This window comes from Phalaenopsis equestris, unplaced genomic scaffold (assembly GCF_001263595.1).
Source record: "Phalaenopsis equestris unplaced genomic scaffold, ASM126359v1 Scaffold203382, whole genome shotgun sequence".
Lineage (NCBI taxonomy): Eukaryota > Viridiplantae > Streptophyta > Magnoliopsida > Asparagales > Orchidaceae > Phalaenopsis > Phalaenopsis equestris.
In genome coordinates this window covers 123,867-138,141 of record NW_018223013.1, presented here as the reverse complement: position 1 = coordinate 138,141, position 14,275 = coordinate 123,867, and the positions used below count along the sequence as shown (strand labels likewise).

General features: G+C 41.0%; 1 protein-coding gene across 7 annotated transcripts in view; it reads left to right on the top strand.

The window, feature by feature from the left end:
- The window catches only part of LOC110036175 (B3 domain-containing protein Os07g0563300-like), a 76,202-nt gene that overhangs the window by 24,400 nt on the left and 37,527 nt on the right, over nt 1–14,275 (top strand). For all 7 annotated transcript variants that reach the window (XR_002295213.1, XM_020740562.1, XM_020740564.1 and 4 more), the window contains exon 7: nt 560–734. Coding sequence is in view for 6 of the 7 variants with exons in the window: in XM_020740562.1 (XP_020596221.1) it covers nt 560–734 (175 nt within the window). In the remaining variant the exon portion in view is untranslated. The remainder of the gene's footprint in view (nt 1–559; nt 735–14,275) is intronic.

Sequence of the window (14,275 nt, the reverse complement as noted above, 5' to 3'; positions counted from 1 at the left end):
TAGTCTGCCAACACTTGCGGGGGGGGTGATGTTTTAGCTGATGAGCACAGCAACAATAGGCATGCCATTCCTTTGCGAAGATTGTGTGTTGAGGAAGGTAAGAGGATTTTGCTGTAGTTTAAGGGAAAAAAAAGTGAGATAAGACTTGGTTCCCATTTTCTTTCCTTGGGTTCGCTACATTGCTGGTTTTAAGTGCCTTTTTTTTGGTGTACACGACCCAGTCAAAAGTTGGAGTATATGTTATGCCTTGAGGATAACAAGAGGGCAAGTGAACCATATTGGGATACCTTTTCCTACGGAATATGTCAATTAACTTATCTCCTAAGACCCTCTATACATTAAAATTTAACTTATTTTATAATTTGTATATCTCAACTAGAATAATGCCATGTATGTTCCATAAAATATAAAATGGGTTTACTTATTCTTATTTTATTGCAATTAATAATTAATTTCATGCTTGTGTAAGAGATTCATAAAGTATTTACAACACATGCATTGTGCATCAGTTTTTTTGCAGAAGGCTCATTTAAATTAACATGAACAATGTTATAAACAGGCATACTTTCCTCCGATTTCTCAGCCAGAAGGTCTTCCTCTAAAAATGCAAGATGCAAGTGGCAAGGAATGGGTATTTCAATTTCGTTTCTGGCCTAATAACAACAGCAGGATGTATGTCCTAGAAGGGGTCACGCCTTGCATTCAATCAATGCAATTACAAGCGGGAGACACAGGTGCATTACTGGTTTCTTCTTAATTTTGTGATCTGAAAATTTATTCTCTCAAGATCATATTTTAGGTTGTGGATGACTTTCCTAAACTTCACCAAAAACCATTAGAAAAGAAAGCCAATATAACGTTACATTGGGGTTTAACATAAATCCACAAATTCAAGTTTATTGTAAATTATGGAGCAGGCAATTAAAAGCTTTTAAAGTTTGTGATGCACACTTCTAACTGTGCTCATCAGAATTGAAAACATTTTGACATTGCTAAGTTCGTAGCATTTTTCTTTGAAAACAACAACCATCATTTTGTACCGGAAAACAATCAAAACATTTAATAGGATGTGTTTGAGTTGTTTTTATTTCAGGATAAGACCAATGCTTTTTTGGCCATATTTTGTCATACTTTATTTTCGAAAGCTCGAAAATACATGACTATGCCGGGCATCCACACCCTATATGCAGCAAATGCTGCGATCCTTGCTCTGGATCGATTCAGTCCACGCAAAACAAGGGACCGACCGGTCCTTCCAGACATGGGCTTCCCTTCTATTCAAACTGCGGTCCACTCTTCTTTACCCCATGTTTGCAAGTATGCTATTTTTGTGTTCTAGAAGAATTTGCTCTTCGTGTATTTTGTCAGGACAGCTGTTGTCGTCTAAGTTTTTTCTTCTAGGGTCGTAACCGACGATGAGTTGTGCTTCGACTGTATGTTGTCTGAGGTGGTAATTATCACCGACCTTCCTAATCCTCCACAACTTTCCATCATTGCCGCAATGATCATATTTGCTGCAGCCACTCAAAAAACAACCCCCTCGATGTTTTCTTGTAGCTGCCTACCACACAGTCTCCTCTCACTTTGCTGCCATCCCTCACAGTCGCCCTTCTAGCAACCAGACCCCTCCCCTGCCACCTAATCATTGTCCTTGCCACTTGCAATCTTCACATTGAAGTCCACAATCACTCGCCTTCTCTCTACCATCGAACAACACTCCCCTTCCCCTTCCCCTTCCTCTTTCTCACTACAACTAAGCTGTCACTTCCTCTTCTTTGTAACCATCCTACCAACAATCCCACCACCCTCTTGCATTTCCCATCACACCCGACGACCAACTCTCAACCTCCGTCACTGGTCATCAATTTTGGGATACGCTTTGTATTACCCTTTCAAAAGTGTTTGGTTGTAACTGCTTATTTATTTTCAATAATAATATTTCCTTTTACTATTGTTATTTGGGTTAACTCCAGTATCATTTGGTATAAGAGCTAGTCTAATTCTAATCATATCTTAGGATTTCTAGCATCCACCTTTACCCAACACTAACTCCACCAATAATTTTTCTTTTCCACCCTACAGCATCCCTACACTCCTCATTTCACCTATCCACACCCAAATCGTAATCATGCTGCTGATGATATAATTGCTAGAACCTGATCAATAGTTTACTATGGACGAGATGCATCAATAATTCCACCGAGTGATACAACGACTTGCTTATCTGGAAGAAAGGACCTAAGGTGAGGTCATCATCGAACATAGTAATGAGATCCGATGAGGCGAGAGGGAGGACCACTTGAATTCCTTTGGTAGGTATGATTCCAGTGGAGAAGAAGACAAGCCACAATGCTTTGGGATACAAGTTTCTGAGGAGGCTGATAGATGAAGTGTCTGTTAGAGGATTTAAAAATAAAGTATCTGTTAGAGGATACAAAGATGAAATGTCTTTTGGAAGACACATGGATAAAGTGCCTTTTAGAGGAAACAAAGACACGAAAGAGAAATTGGACATAATAGAGTTCGTGAGGAAAATGAATTCAAATGACTTAATAGAGTGATTGCAAACTATCGAGAGGATTTTGAATACAAGGATTTGTCAGATGACCGAAAAGTGAAGCTATATGCTATCAAGTTAAAGAAGAGTGTCTCGTTGTGCTAGGAGAACTTGAAGGAGAGAAATAGAGATGTATAGAGCAAGATTACTACCTGAGAAAAGGCGAAATGTTAGTTGCCGCGACAATAACTACCTCCACATTACTGTCAGGATCTTTTTTTTAGGCTCCAATAACTATAGAGGAGGGACCTATTAGTGGAGTACAAAACAAAGTTTATGCTGTTTAAGTTGAATTTGATTTGATGGAGCCAAAGAAACACACGATAACCATTTAGTTGAGAGGCTTGAAGCCCATCATCGATGATGTGGTTTAACGACAACCTTATATGTAGGTGACATTTAGACCTCGGCACTGAAGGTGGAGAGAGACACCCACCGCCATTCAGACAACTATCCGCAGTTGGAGGCATCAACAGGAGCACGCCTTAGAGATTTGAGAATACTGTTCAGGAGAAGGATAAAATCTCTGAGAGAGAAAAAGACAGAAGAATAACACAACCACTATAGTCTTAGCTAAGAAATGCTTCAAATGCCGTGATAATGGCGAACCCTAGCGTCTCGAGTTGCCTTCGCTCGGTTTGGAAAATACCGGTGTCGTCTTCGTCGTTAGTACATGCGTCGTCGACGTGCCTTGCGTTCTCGCGTCGTTTGCTTTGTCTGGCGGCAGAGCTACCTGGTGCTTTCGACAGCTGCGCCGACACCTGTTGTGCCTCGCTTTTCTCGCGTTGTCTGCTTCATCTGGTGGCATAACTACCCGGTGCGTCGTATACAGGCCCTAGTTCTGCTCGACAGCGGGCTTTGTGTTCTTTGTTGGCACTGGCCGCGGTAATGGCCTCTGGGCTTTCCTACTCCGCCGTCACCTGTGAAAACCCCGCCAAACCCTCCTATGTTACAGTGGTTCACAAATGCAATTCCCATTTCCACCTCGCAGATAGTCCGATATTCCCGCAGATGTACCATAATTCTGTTGCAGAATATGAAGATTGCAATCTCTTCAAGAAAGTAGAGAAAAGACGGGCAAACCAGCAATATTCCTCTATGACGCTGAAATTTAAACTCGTGCAGAAAAATTTAAATTTACTCTAGTAGGAAAGTTCCAATTAGTTTACCCTAAGATGGAGACTATCAGGAAGGTTTTTGAAGATTTCAAACTAGTAGGGGCTTAACAGGTGGGTCATTTTGATGGAAGATAAGTTATGATACAGCTGAGTATAAAAGTAGACTGCACAAGGATTTTCTCAAAAAATTCATCACAATTGAGGGCAAACATATGAAATTGCTCAAATGGACCCTGATTTTGATCCCGATCAAGTACCCCTAATTGCACCTATCTGGTTCTTATTACTTGAACTCAAACTTCAATTTTTTGACCTACTTATCTTATATGCAATTAAGACTATTCTTGGAAAACCTTTAAAGATAAAATTACCCACAGTTCATTTCTCAAGGCCAAGAGATATTACACTATCAAATGTAGAAGAAGTCTGGTTCGATTCGGCTCACAATGGTTATTAGCAAAAAATAATTATGGAACAAAAATCTTACTACTGTAAGCACTGCAAAATGTTTGAACACCCGCAGGAGAAATGTTTCATATTGCACCCACAGTTGAAACCAATAGTCAAAAACAAGAACATGTTGTTAGTCCCACGTGCCTGAACGCGCTCTTAATAAACCGGATGACAACCAACCTGGGAGGGAGTCACCACAAGACAAGAGTTGGGTGGGAACTCTTCTCCTGACCATACTACAACAAATAATGTCCCTATTCAGGAAGCATTAGGTGCAGAGGTGACAATTCACACTTCACATACACTGGAACCTATCGCTGTGGCAACGACTGTCTTTCCTTCTACTGCGGTTCTAAATCTGCCGATGATCACACCGAGTCAGTCTTCTGGACAATCACATAAGCCAGTCTTTTGATGAAGAATGACAGGTTTACATTTCTCGACGTCTATCGCTGTGGCAACGACTGTCTTTCCTTCTACTGCGGTTCTAAATCTGCCGATGATCACACAAGCCAGTCTTTTGATGAAGAATGACAGGTTTACACTTCTCGACGGAAGAAAAAAGCTGGGGAAACACTCCAACTTGAAAGTTTAATGGATGATACCTTGGTTACTCCTGGCAATGACACAACACTTCAAAGTTTTTTATCTGACTCCGCTCCTAAAACTAGAGGAAGAGGCAGGACTAAACTGAGTCACCCCTAGCTTTTGTTTTCTGCATGTTTTTATTTTCTTGAGTCTATCTGTATCTTTTTGTTGGGGTATTACTGTACTTAGTATCATATGGGTAGGGTGCCTCTATTGGGCTCTCTCATACAATCTTTATGTATCTTTTCTATTTCAAAAAAATCAGCTCTTGGGTTTTTCTTCTATATATATATATATATATATATTGAAAGCCCAAAGGTGAATATATTAATAAAAGGAAAGGTACAGATAATTTGGATGACTAATCTTTATGTATCTTTTCTATTTCAAAAAAATCAGCTCTTGGGTTTTTCTTCCCAAATTGACACCCTAACCACCCGACATACAACACAGAAATACATGTATACCCAAAAAAAGATTAAAAAGTAGACAGAAAAAAGTACGTCAATAGTCTGCCAACACTTGCAGAATCAGTTAGCATGCGAAAGATCCAATATAGCCTTGCCTCTGCCTTTAGTTCTAGGATGGGAGCCAACTAACAAATTGTTAAGTTATTACCCGAAACAACTAATGTATCATCCATCAAGTTTGGTAATAAACCTCCATTCTTCTTTTTCTTCCTAGATGTATAAATTTGTCATTTCTCATCCGATGATTGACTCATCTGATCAGTGGATTCGTCCGAAGGTGGTCGGAAAGGTGTAGACTGTAGCATTTCATGAGCCCCATGTGCCTAAGTAACAGTAACAACTTGCTCGTCCTGATGAGGAGTTGTGAAAAAACGACGGCAATAAAATGAAAAATGGAACAAGAAAAATTGTGCACAGAAAAAAAACACCAGAGCGACACAGATTTACGTGGTTCGACAAATTTGCCTATGTCCACGGAGTTGCAGAGGATTTTACTACTTCGAGGAATTACACCGTCGAACGCCTCGACGTTTACAACAAAATCTCTGTTTTCTTCTCTCCCTTCCTCTCTCTCTCTTCCTCTCTTTCTCTTAGCTCTCAAGATGACTTGGCTTGGTCTTGCTTGACTTTGCTTGACTTTGCTTGACTTGCATTTTCTTTAAATCAAAAGAGACTATTTATAAAAACCATGAGAGCGGTAGGTGGGAGGTAGGTGAGCGGTATGTGAGATGTGGTTGGTGAGCGGTAGGTGGGTATAGTAGGTGAGCGGTAGGTGTCATACTTAATTAAGAAGCTAATTAAATTCGGTGGACCAGGTCTCCACATTACCCAACAATTTTCCCACTTGGAGAGCATCACCTACTGGTTGCATCATCTATTAGCTGTACCGACCTTTTCCTCAAGCATGATATTCTCCACCTCTGCAACTCGAAGCCCCTGTCTTCATGTCAGAAGACCAGCTAAAGTTGAGCACAACTTTAACTTCTCAAAAGTAACACCCTCAGTTGACATATCACCGTCAACGTAGCATCGTACCAATAAGTTCTTTCCTGGGTTACTCTTGTATTTTCTTACAACTCCCACTGCATGAGCAATATCCTGCCCTTGCTGAAATCCCTTTTCAACAAGTCCAGCCGTGTACCTCTTACTTCCATCAAGCGCAGTCTTCACCCGGTACACCCACTTGTTGTGCAATGTCTTCTTCCTTGGTGGAAGTTCTTCCAGCTCCTAGTCTGATTCCTGGAAGGGAATCTGCCTCCTCCTTCTTGGTTAGCTCCCATTTGCTCGAATTCTCATCTTGCAAGATTTCTTCATAACTATGTGGTTCTCCACCATTTGTCTGTACATAGTCCGATTTTCCCGCCTTTGGCGCTCTGCCACTTTTCAAGAAATGGACCTTCTGTTTCCCCATAATGAACCTCTGACTTTTGTGTCCATGTCTGAGTAAATTTGTAGTCATATATAGTGTGTCAGTTTTCTTACCCCGAGCTAGTAGTAATGCTCATTTTGTAACGTTCCAAGTGCTAGCTGAGAACACCACCGAATGACCACCCTCATTGAGTTGTCCAACAGAGATGAGGTTTTTCTTCAACTCAGGAACATGCCTGACCTTTTGGAAAGTTCATGTGCTCTTGTTAGGGAGTGCAATATCAAAATCTCCCATCCGTACCACGTCCAGAGCTTTTTCATCAGTCAGATGTAGCTTATTAAAGTTACTTGCAACATAATTTCGCATTAACTCCCGACGGAAAGATGTATGGAAGGAAGCCCCTGAATCCAGTATCCAGTCATCAACAGAACTGTAAACTGCCAGAAATAATGCATCATGTATTTCTTTAGATACAACATTAACGCCATCATTCTCTTTTTTCTTAGGATTTCTGCAGATCCTTTTTATGTGGTCAGCTTTGCCACAATTCTAGCAGGTTGCCTGCTGATCTGACTTTGATTTTGATCTTCCACGGTTTGAGTTTCTATCTGGTGATTTCCCTCTGGAATCAACAATCAGCGCCGAACTCGAACTCGAGGTCTCGCCAGAGTCTTTCCTGCTCACATCCTCAGCCAGAATCAAGTCACAAATATCATCATATTTATCATCATATTTCAGCTTGCTGCAGAACTGCTAACTGCCATCCTCATGGCTCCCCAGCTATTTGACAATGAAGACAACAATATCAGTGCACGTATCTCATCATCAAAATCAATTTCAACAGATGACAATTGATTTGTGATAGTATTGAAATCATTCAGAGGTTGAGCAACAGAGACACCTTCCACCATCTTCAAGTTGAATAACTTTTTCATCAAATACACATTATTATTCGCCGATGGCTTTTCATACATACCTGATAAAGCCGCCATGAGATCTGTAAGTCCTCTCCTCTATGAGGTTGTGGGCAACCAATCTCGACAGGTTTAATCGTATAACCCCCAGAACCTGTCGATCCAACAGATTTCATTCCGCATCGTCAATTTTTTCTGGTCTCTTTCCCAGTAACTGAAGATGAAGTTTCTTCCCATGAGGTTTCTTCCCTTAAGGGTAGCCCTCTATCTGCATCCTCCAGTAAGTAAAATCTGTGCAATTGAACTTCTCGATCCCCGATGTCATCACTTCGTCTTCGCCCATCGTTCTTCCTTCGATCTGAACCAAAACTTTGATACCAGTTGTTGTGAAAAAACAACGACAATAAAACAAAAAATGGAACGAGAAAAATTGCGCACAGAAAAAAAACATCAGAGCGACTCATAGCCTTACATGGTTCGACAAATTTGCCTACGTCCACGGAGCTGCAGAGGATTTTACTACTTCGAGGAATTACACCGTCGAACGCCTCGACATTTACAAGAAAATCTTTATTTTCTTCTCTCTCTTTCTCTCTCTCTTCCTCTCTTTCTCTTAGCTCTCAAGATGACTTGGCTTGGACTTGCTTGACTTTGCTTGCTTGAGGCTTAGCTTGCATTTCGCTCTCCTAAGCCTCATACCCTCTCTATTTATAGAAGCATGAGAGCGGTAGGTGGGAGGTAGGTGAGCGGTAGGCGGGATGTGGTAGGTGAGCGGTAGGTGACATTCTTAATTAAGAAGCTAATTAAATTGGTGGACCGGGTCTCCACATTACCCAACATGAGACGGTAGAAACTCAGTAGAAATATTGCCACCCGTTACATCAACGATAAGTTCTAGGGCAGGTGAAGTCTGAAATGTCTCCCACGCCACCATGAAAAGAGGTTCCATCGACGAAGAACCTACGTCATGATTGTGTAGAGGCTGAATGGTTGACATATTACTAATGAGAATAATGACATCTTCAGGAGTATCTTTCTGATGATCAATATTATTAATAACTTGGAGCAGATTAAGAGGAGGTGGAGTCACTGCAATTGGCTGAGCACTTTGCTTCTTTGGTCTGAGATGGGGGTGCAAATAGTGATATTGAGAACTGGAGTGACCGAACATACAACAATTCGAACAATATGAATAGAAAAACTCAATCACAACCTTTTGCCAATATACATGGTGTTGTGTGCCAACCAAATTTCTTCGGAAACGATTGAAGTGATGTCCCTTTTAACAAGTACCCTAGCTTCAGAGGGACGGAAAAGATTAAAAGTAGGAATATTCGTTTTGAGTGACTTATCATAGACTGAGGCAATAGAGTACAACACTTTTTGAGTAAAATAATGAAATTTCCGGACAGGAAGGCGAATCCAGACCGGAATGATTGGTGGTTCCGTCTGTGGGTCAAAATCCACAAACCATTTTAAAATCTTCATAGCTCTGCTATTAATCCAGATTAATCTTCTAGCAAATAAACTTGTGTAATCCTCTTCATTATTAAGTTGAATAAGGATGTGCTTTCTATCTAAAAGTCTGAATTTTTACTCCTCAACAAGACACATAAGCTCAAATTCCTTCCGAATAAGCTTCATTTTGGGATGACCTTAAATAAATTTTTCGACCAAATTTAGACGACAAGAGGAAACAAGCTGATTACATTCAGCTTCCGTAAAGAAGATGACTGACTATGACTGACTTTCCATTCTCCCTGCCAGGTTTCTTGATGTCCTCCGCCAACTCAAACGAAAGAGGGAATAAACACGATTTAGAAGTACCTGAGGCGTGGACACCTGCAAGGGCAGCAGCATACGATATGTCCGAAGCCATAACTAAAAGAGGGAGGCGTGTCGATAAGGCAATAGAGTTGTAATGGACATAAAAAGGGGGATCAACGGTCGAGCAGAGGGCGGATATGCTAAATGCAAAATCTTTGCTTCGAGCCTGAGGAAAGGACGAGCCTGCGTCCAGACGTCCTTCAAAAGTCAAAGGACGTGAGAGGCAGCTGAGATGACATGTTCGAGCCTTCTCGGGACGACGAAGAACGAGCCGCTGAAGACACAAGCTTTCTCGGGACGACAAAATACAAACTGCTGCGACGCAAGGCGATGGCGACGAAACAGACAAGGAAAAAGTTGAAAGACGAGCAGTTCTTGATCGACGAGAAAATGTAATGGAGCAGAAAAACTAGGGTTTCCAATAGAGGTGAACCCTAACAGTGCGAGAACGAGATTGATGAAGCCATAGACAGACCGTGTATACGCGCGCGCGTATATATATATATATATATATATATATCGATGTGGTTTGTTCTGCTAGGTTTTTCTCTTGTTGTGACTCCATGGCATTTCGGGCAGCCTTCGTTATCTATGCGTTGGAACGAGAACGAAGCAGTTGTTCATCTCCTTATCATGCTCGAGGAAGGGGGACCGCGTCGCACCTGAAACAGGTTCGCCTCCTCGTCTAGGCCCAACCTCTCTCTTGCTATCTACGCGAAGGCGTCCACATCATTGCCTTCGACTAAGTGAAAACCCTAGCGTCACCTGCCGCGACTATTGTGGTGCGGACTTCGTTGTGACTTCTGACTTCAGCCTGGTTTGGATCGCTCATTCGCTCCTCTGAATCGCTTAATTGCTTGGACTTTACGTCTGGTTAGCCCATCTGCTTCAACTCAGGTGAAGTTCAACTATGCCTAAATCTTGCAGCTATCCTTAACTGTCGGCCCTCCTACCCATCTTTCGTCGTCCTTCTCTTGTTGTTCTTACGACATTTGCAATTTTTTTGGTTAGACTGTTTTTATGGCAGCTCTCTCACCTTCGACTGAACCTGCTCCGAATGTGGGCAAACCCTCCTATGCGCAGTGGTTGGCAAAAGACGGTGCTCCTTTCCACCCCAAGATACTTTAGTTTTTCCGCAGATGTATCACGATTCATTTGCTGGACATGAAAATCGTAATTTCATAAAAAAACATGAAAAAAGGGGGCAAACCAATATTAATTTTTTCTGATACTGAAATTTCAACTCTTACTGAAAATCATAAATTCATATTGATTGGAAAGTTCCAATTGGGTGACCCTAAAATGAAGACTATCAGGAAAGTGTTTGAAGATTTCATGTTAGTTGCAGACTGGATGGTGTGTCTCTTTGATGGAAGACATGTTATGATACAACTGAGTAAAGAAGAATACTATGCAATGATATTCTCGATGAAACACATACTAATTGAGGGCAAACATATGAAGTTGCTTAAATGGTCTATTGACTTTGATCCAAGTCAAAAACCTTCCATTGTGCCTATATGATTTAAATTACCTGGACTCAAGCTCCACTTCTTCAACCGTCAAGTACTATATGCTATTGGGGTTATTCTTGAAAAACCAATGAAGTTAGACATTTCTACCTTTAACCTGTCAAGGCCTTCTTTTGCAAGGATTTTAATAGAGAGGGATATTACACTTCCAGATGTAGAAAAAATCTGGCTTGACACTGCTCACAATGGTTACCGACAACAAATTATTATGGACTGCTGCAATCATTGTAAAATATTTGGCCACACACATGATAAATGCTTCAGATTACACCCAAAGTTGAAACCTAATATTCGAATACAGCTGGATATAGATGATCTTATGGATGAACAATATGCAACGGAATCATTTATTTCTGAACATGGTATTTTCGACAGTGCAGTTTTAGAACAAAATGCAAAGGAACCCTTGATCCCTCAACATGTGGATTCTACCTGTAATACCAAAGAGGTAACTTTAGATCTTGCAACTTTATTCAAACCCATTGGTACAAATGTTAACCAGACAGATGCGCTGTTTGATGTCCCCATTTCTCACAATGGAAGCATTCCTATACAGCCTGATATTGCTCTCAGTGAACCTGATGAGAACCCACTTTTATGCAAACCTATTGAGACACCTAATCCCTCTCATTTGGTTGTATTGGAATTTCACCATAATGAGTTGGCACCACATATTGTTGTTGGGGAAGGTACTCATACACTGAAGGAATGCCAAGATCAAGGCGAGCTCTCCACTGAAATCGATCAGCTGAATCAACAAGTGGAAGATGAATGATAGGTTTATAAATCCAACAAGAAGAAAAAAGGAATCCCTCACCTCCAGAATCTATAGGATGACTGTTTGATAATCTCAGTTGGAAGCCCCCCTTCATAGTTTGTTGCTGAACTCCATTTCTAGAATCGGGGGAGGGAAAGATGCAAATCCTCCCACTGCTTTTGGAAAATTTATCTAGGTTGTTTTTTTGGGGTATACTTATACATTTTTCCTTTTTCAAGTCGTGTATGCTTTGTGAGTGGGCTCCTAACACCCACTCACTAAAACCTTTGCATCCTCTTTTTTATTAAGAAATTTCTATTTAGGCGGAATATATATATATATATATATATTGAAAATGAATGTCCAGAGGCTATTAAACGAGCCTCCAACTACCCCTAATGTGCCTAACAATTCGAGTACCACCTTCTTAAGACCAACTGTGCCAGAGGAGATTTGAACCCCCAACTTGAGTGTCTTATACCGTGGATGCCAACCAACAGACCGGGGTACTCGGCATATATATATATATATATATTCTCACTTAAAACAAAGTGAAATGTATTCAGTCACAAAAATAAACAAAAAATCTTGGAAGCATCATCAATCAATGCTGAAAATGACACAATATGCTCCAATCTCCTCACTAAGCTTGCCCAACAATTCAAATATCTTCAGTACGTCTTTTATATATTTTCCCGCTCGGCTCTACTAGGGTTTGGCCTGACGGCGAACCATAGCAACTTTGCTGCTTCTTCTCGCGTTTCGCGAGCTTTCTCGGCTCGGATACTCTGCGGTGCGGCTCGTCTAAATTCTTTCGGTCTCGCGAGTTCTGCCGCTTCCCTTCTTGCGAATTCTGTTCTCGGCTCTGCTGTGCGGCTCGTCTTCTCGCGATTCTTTCGGTCTCGTGAGTTCTGCCGCTTCCCGTGTCGGGAATTCTGAAGCTTCTCGTCTCGCGACTCCTTCCCGTCTCGCGAGTGGCTCGGGAGTACTTGGCTCTGCGGCTCAGGAGTACTCGGCTCTGCGGCTCCCGTGTTCTCAGCTTTGGTCGAAACTCTGCGACTTCCGTGTTCTCAGCTTCGATCGAAGCCACTTTTCCTATTTTTTCTGTTCTCAGCTTCGTTCGTTTTCCTTGTTTTTTTCTTAATGTCACACATGGCTCCAGACATATTGTATGCAGCTGCCCTCACGGGTGTCCACGCCTCAGCTACACCTAAATCATGCTCTTTTGATCATTCGTTTGAGTGGGAGGATGACATCAAAAAACTTGATAGGAAGAATGGGAAGCCTGCCATCTTTCTTACAGAAGCCGAAGGTATTCAACTTTCTTTCTTCTGTCGTCTGAATTTGGTTAGAAAATTTCTATATGGTCATCCCAAAGTGGAGCTTATTTGCAAGAAATTTGAAATTATGCAACTTGTTGGGGAGTGAAAAATTGGACTATTAGATGGAAGACACATTGTTATTCATATTAATAATGAAGAAGATTACATACGATTATTTGCTAGAAAAATAATCTAGATTGATAACAGAGCAATGAAGTTTCTGAAATGGTCTGTGGATTTTGACCCACAGACGGAACCCCGAATCATTTCAGTTTGGATTTGCCTTCCTGGTTTGAAATTTCATCATTTTTTCTCAAAAAGTGTTGTATTCTATTGTCTCAGCTTATGGTAAGCCACTCAAGACGAACATTCCTACTTTTAATCTTTCTCGTTCATTTGAAGCTAGAGTACTTGTTGAAAGAGACATTACTTCTTCCGCTTCTGAGGAAATTTGGTTGGGCACATAATATCATGGATATTGGCAGAAGGTAGAGATTGAACATTTTTCTTCGTATTGTTCGAAGTGTCGTATGTTCGGCCACTTCAGTTCTCAATGTCATCATCTACATCCCCACCTCAGACCAAAAAAACAAAATACTCTTCTAGAGGCAGTGATTCCAACTTCACCTGATCAACTTCAAGTTATTAACACTATCAATCATCAAAAGGATACACCTGAAGACATCACTATTCCCGCAGTCAGTATATCAACCATTCAGTCTCCACACATTGTTGCATCTCTCCCGTCTTTGGAACCTCCTATTGTGAAGGCGAGGGAGATTCTTCGAACTCCGCCTGCTTTTGAACCTATCACTGATATTACAGGTGAAAATACATGCTGCTTCACTACTTCCTCATCAAGTCCAAAAAGATGTCAATGCGACTCAGACTCAGAGGGATGATGATGTGTAACGGGCTACACCTGTCCGGTCACTTTTGGACCAATCCATTGATCAGATGAGTCAATCCTCAGATGAGGAATGACAGAATGACAAGTCTACATAGTCTACATATCCAGGAGGAAGAAGAAAAATGGAGACATACTTGAGCTCAGAAATCTGATGGATGATGCTTTGGTTACTTCAGTTGATGGTACGCACTTTACCAATTTGTTAGTTGATTCTCTTCTGAGAACTAGAGGCAGAGGAAAAACTAAAGTGGGACGTCCCTAACACCTTTGCACCTGTTGGTGTATCTTTAGTTTTTTTTTATTTTTATGTATCTTTGTTTCTTTGGGTTTTTGTGTGTGTTGTATTGTGTGAGCTGAGCCTTCTTTTATGTCATCTCATACAACATATTTGTACGTTATCTTCTTTAATATATTAGCCCTTGGGCTTTATGTATATATATATATATATATATATACCA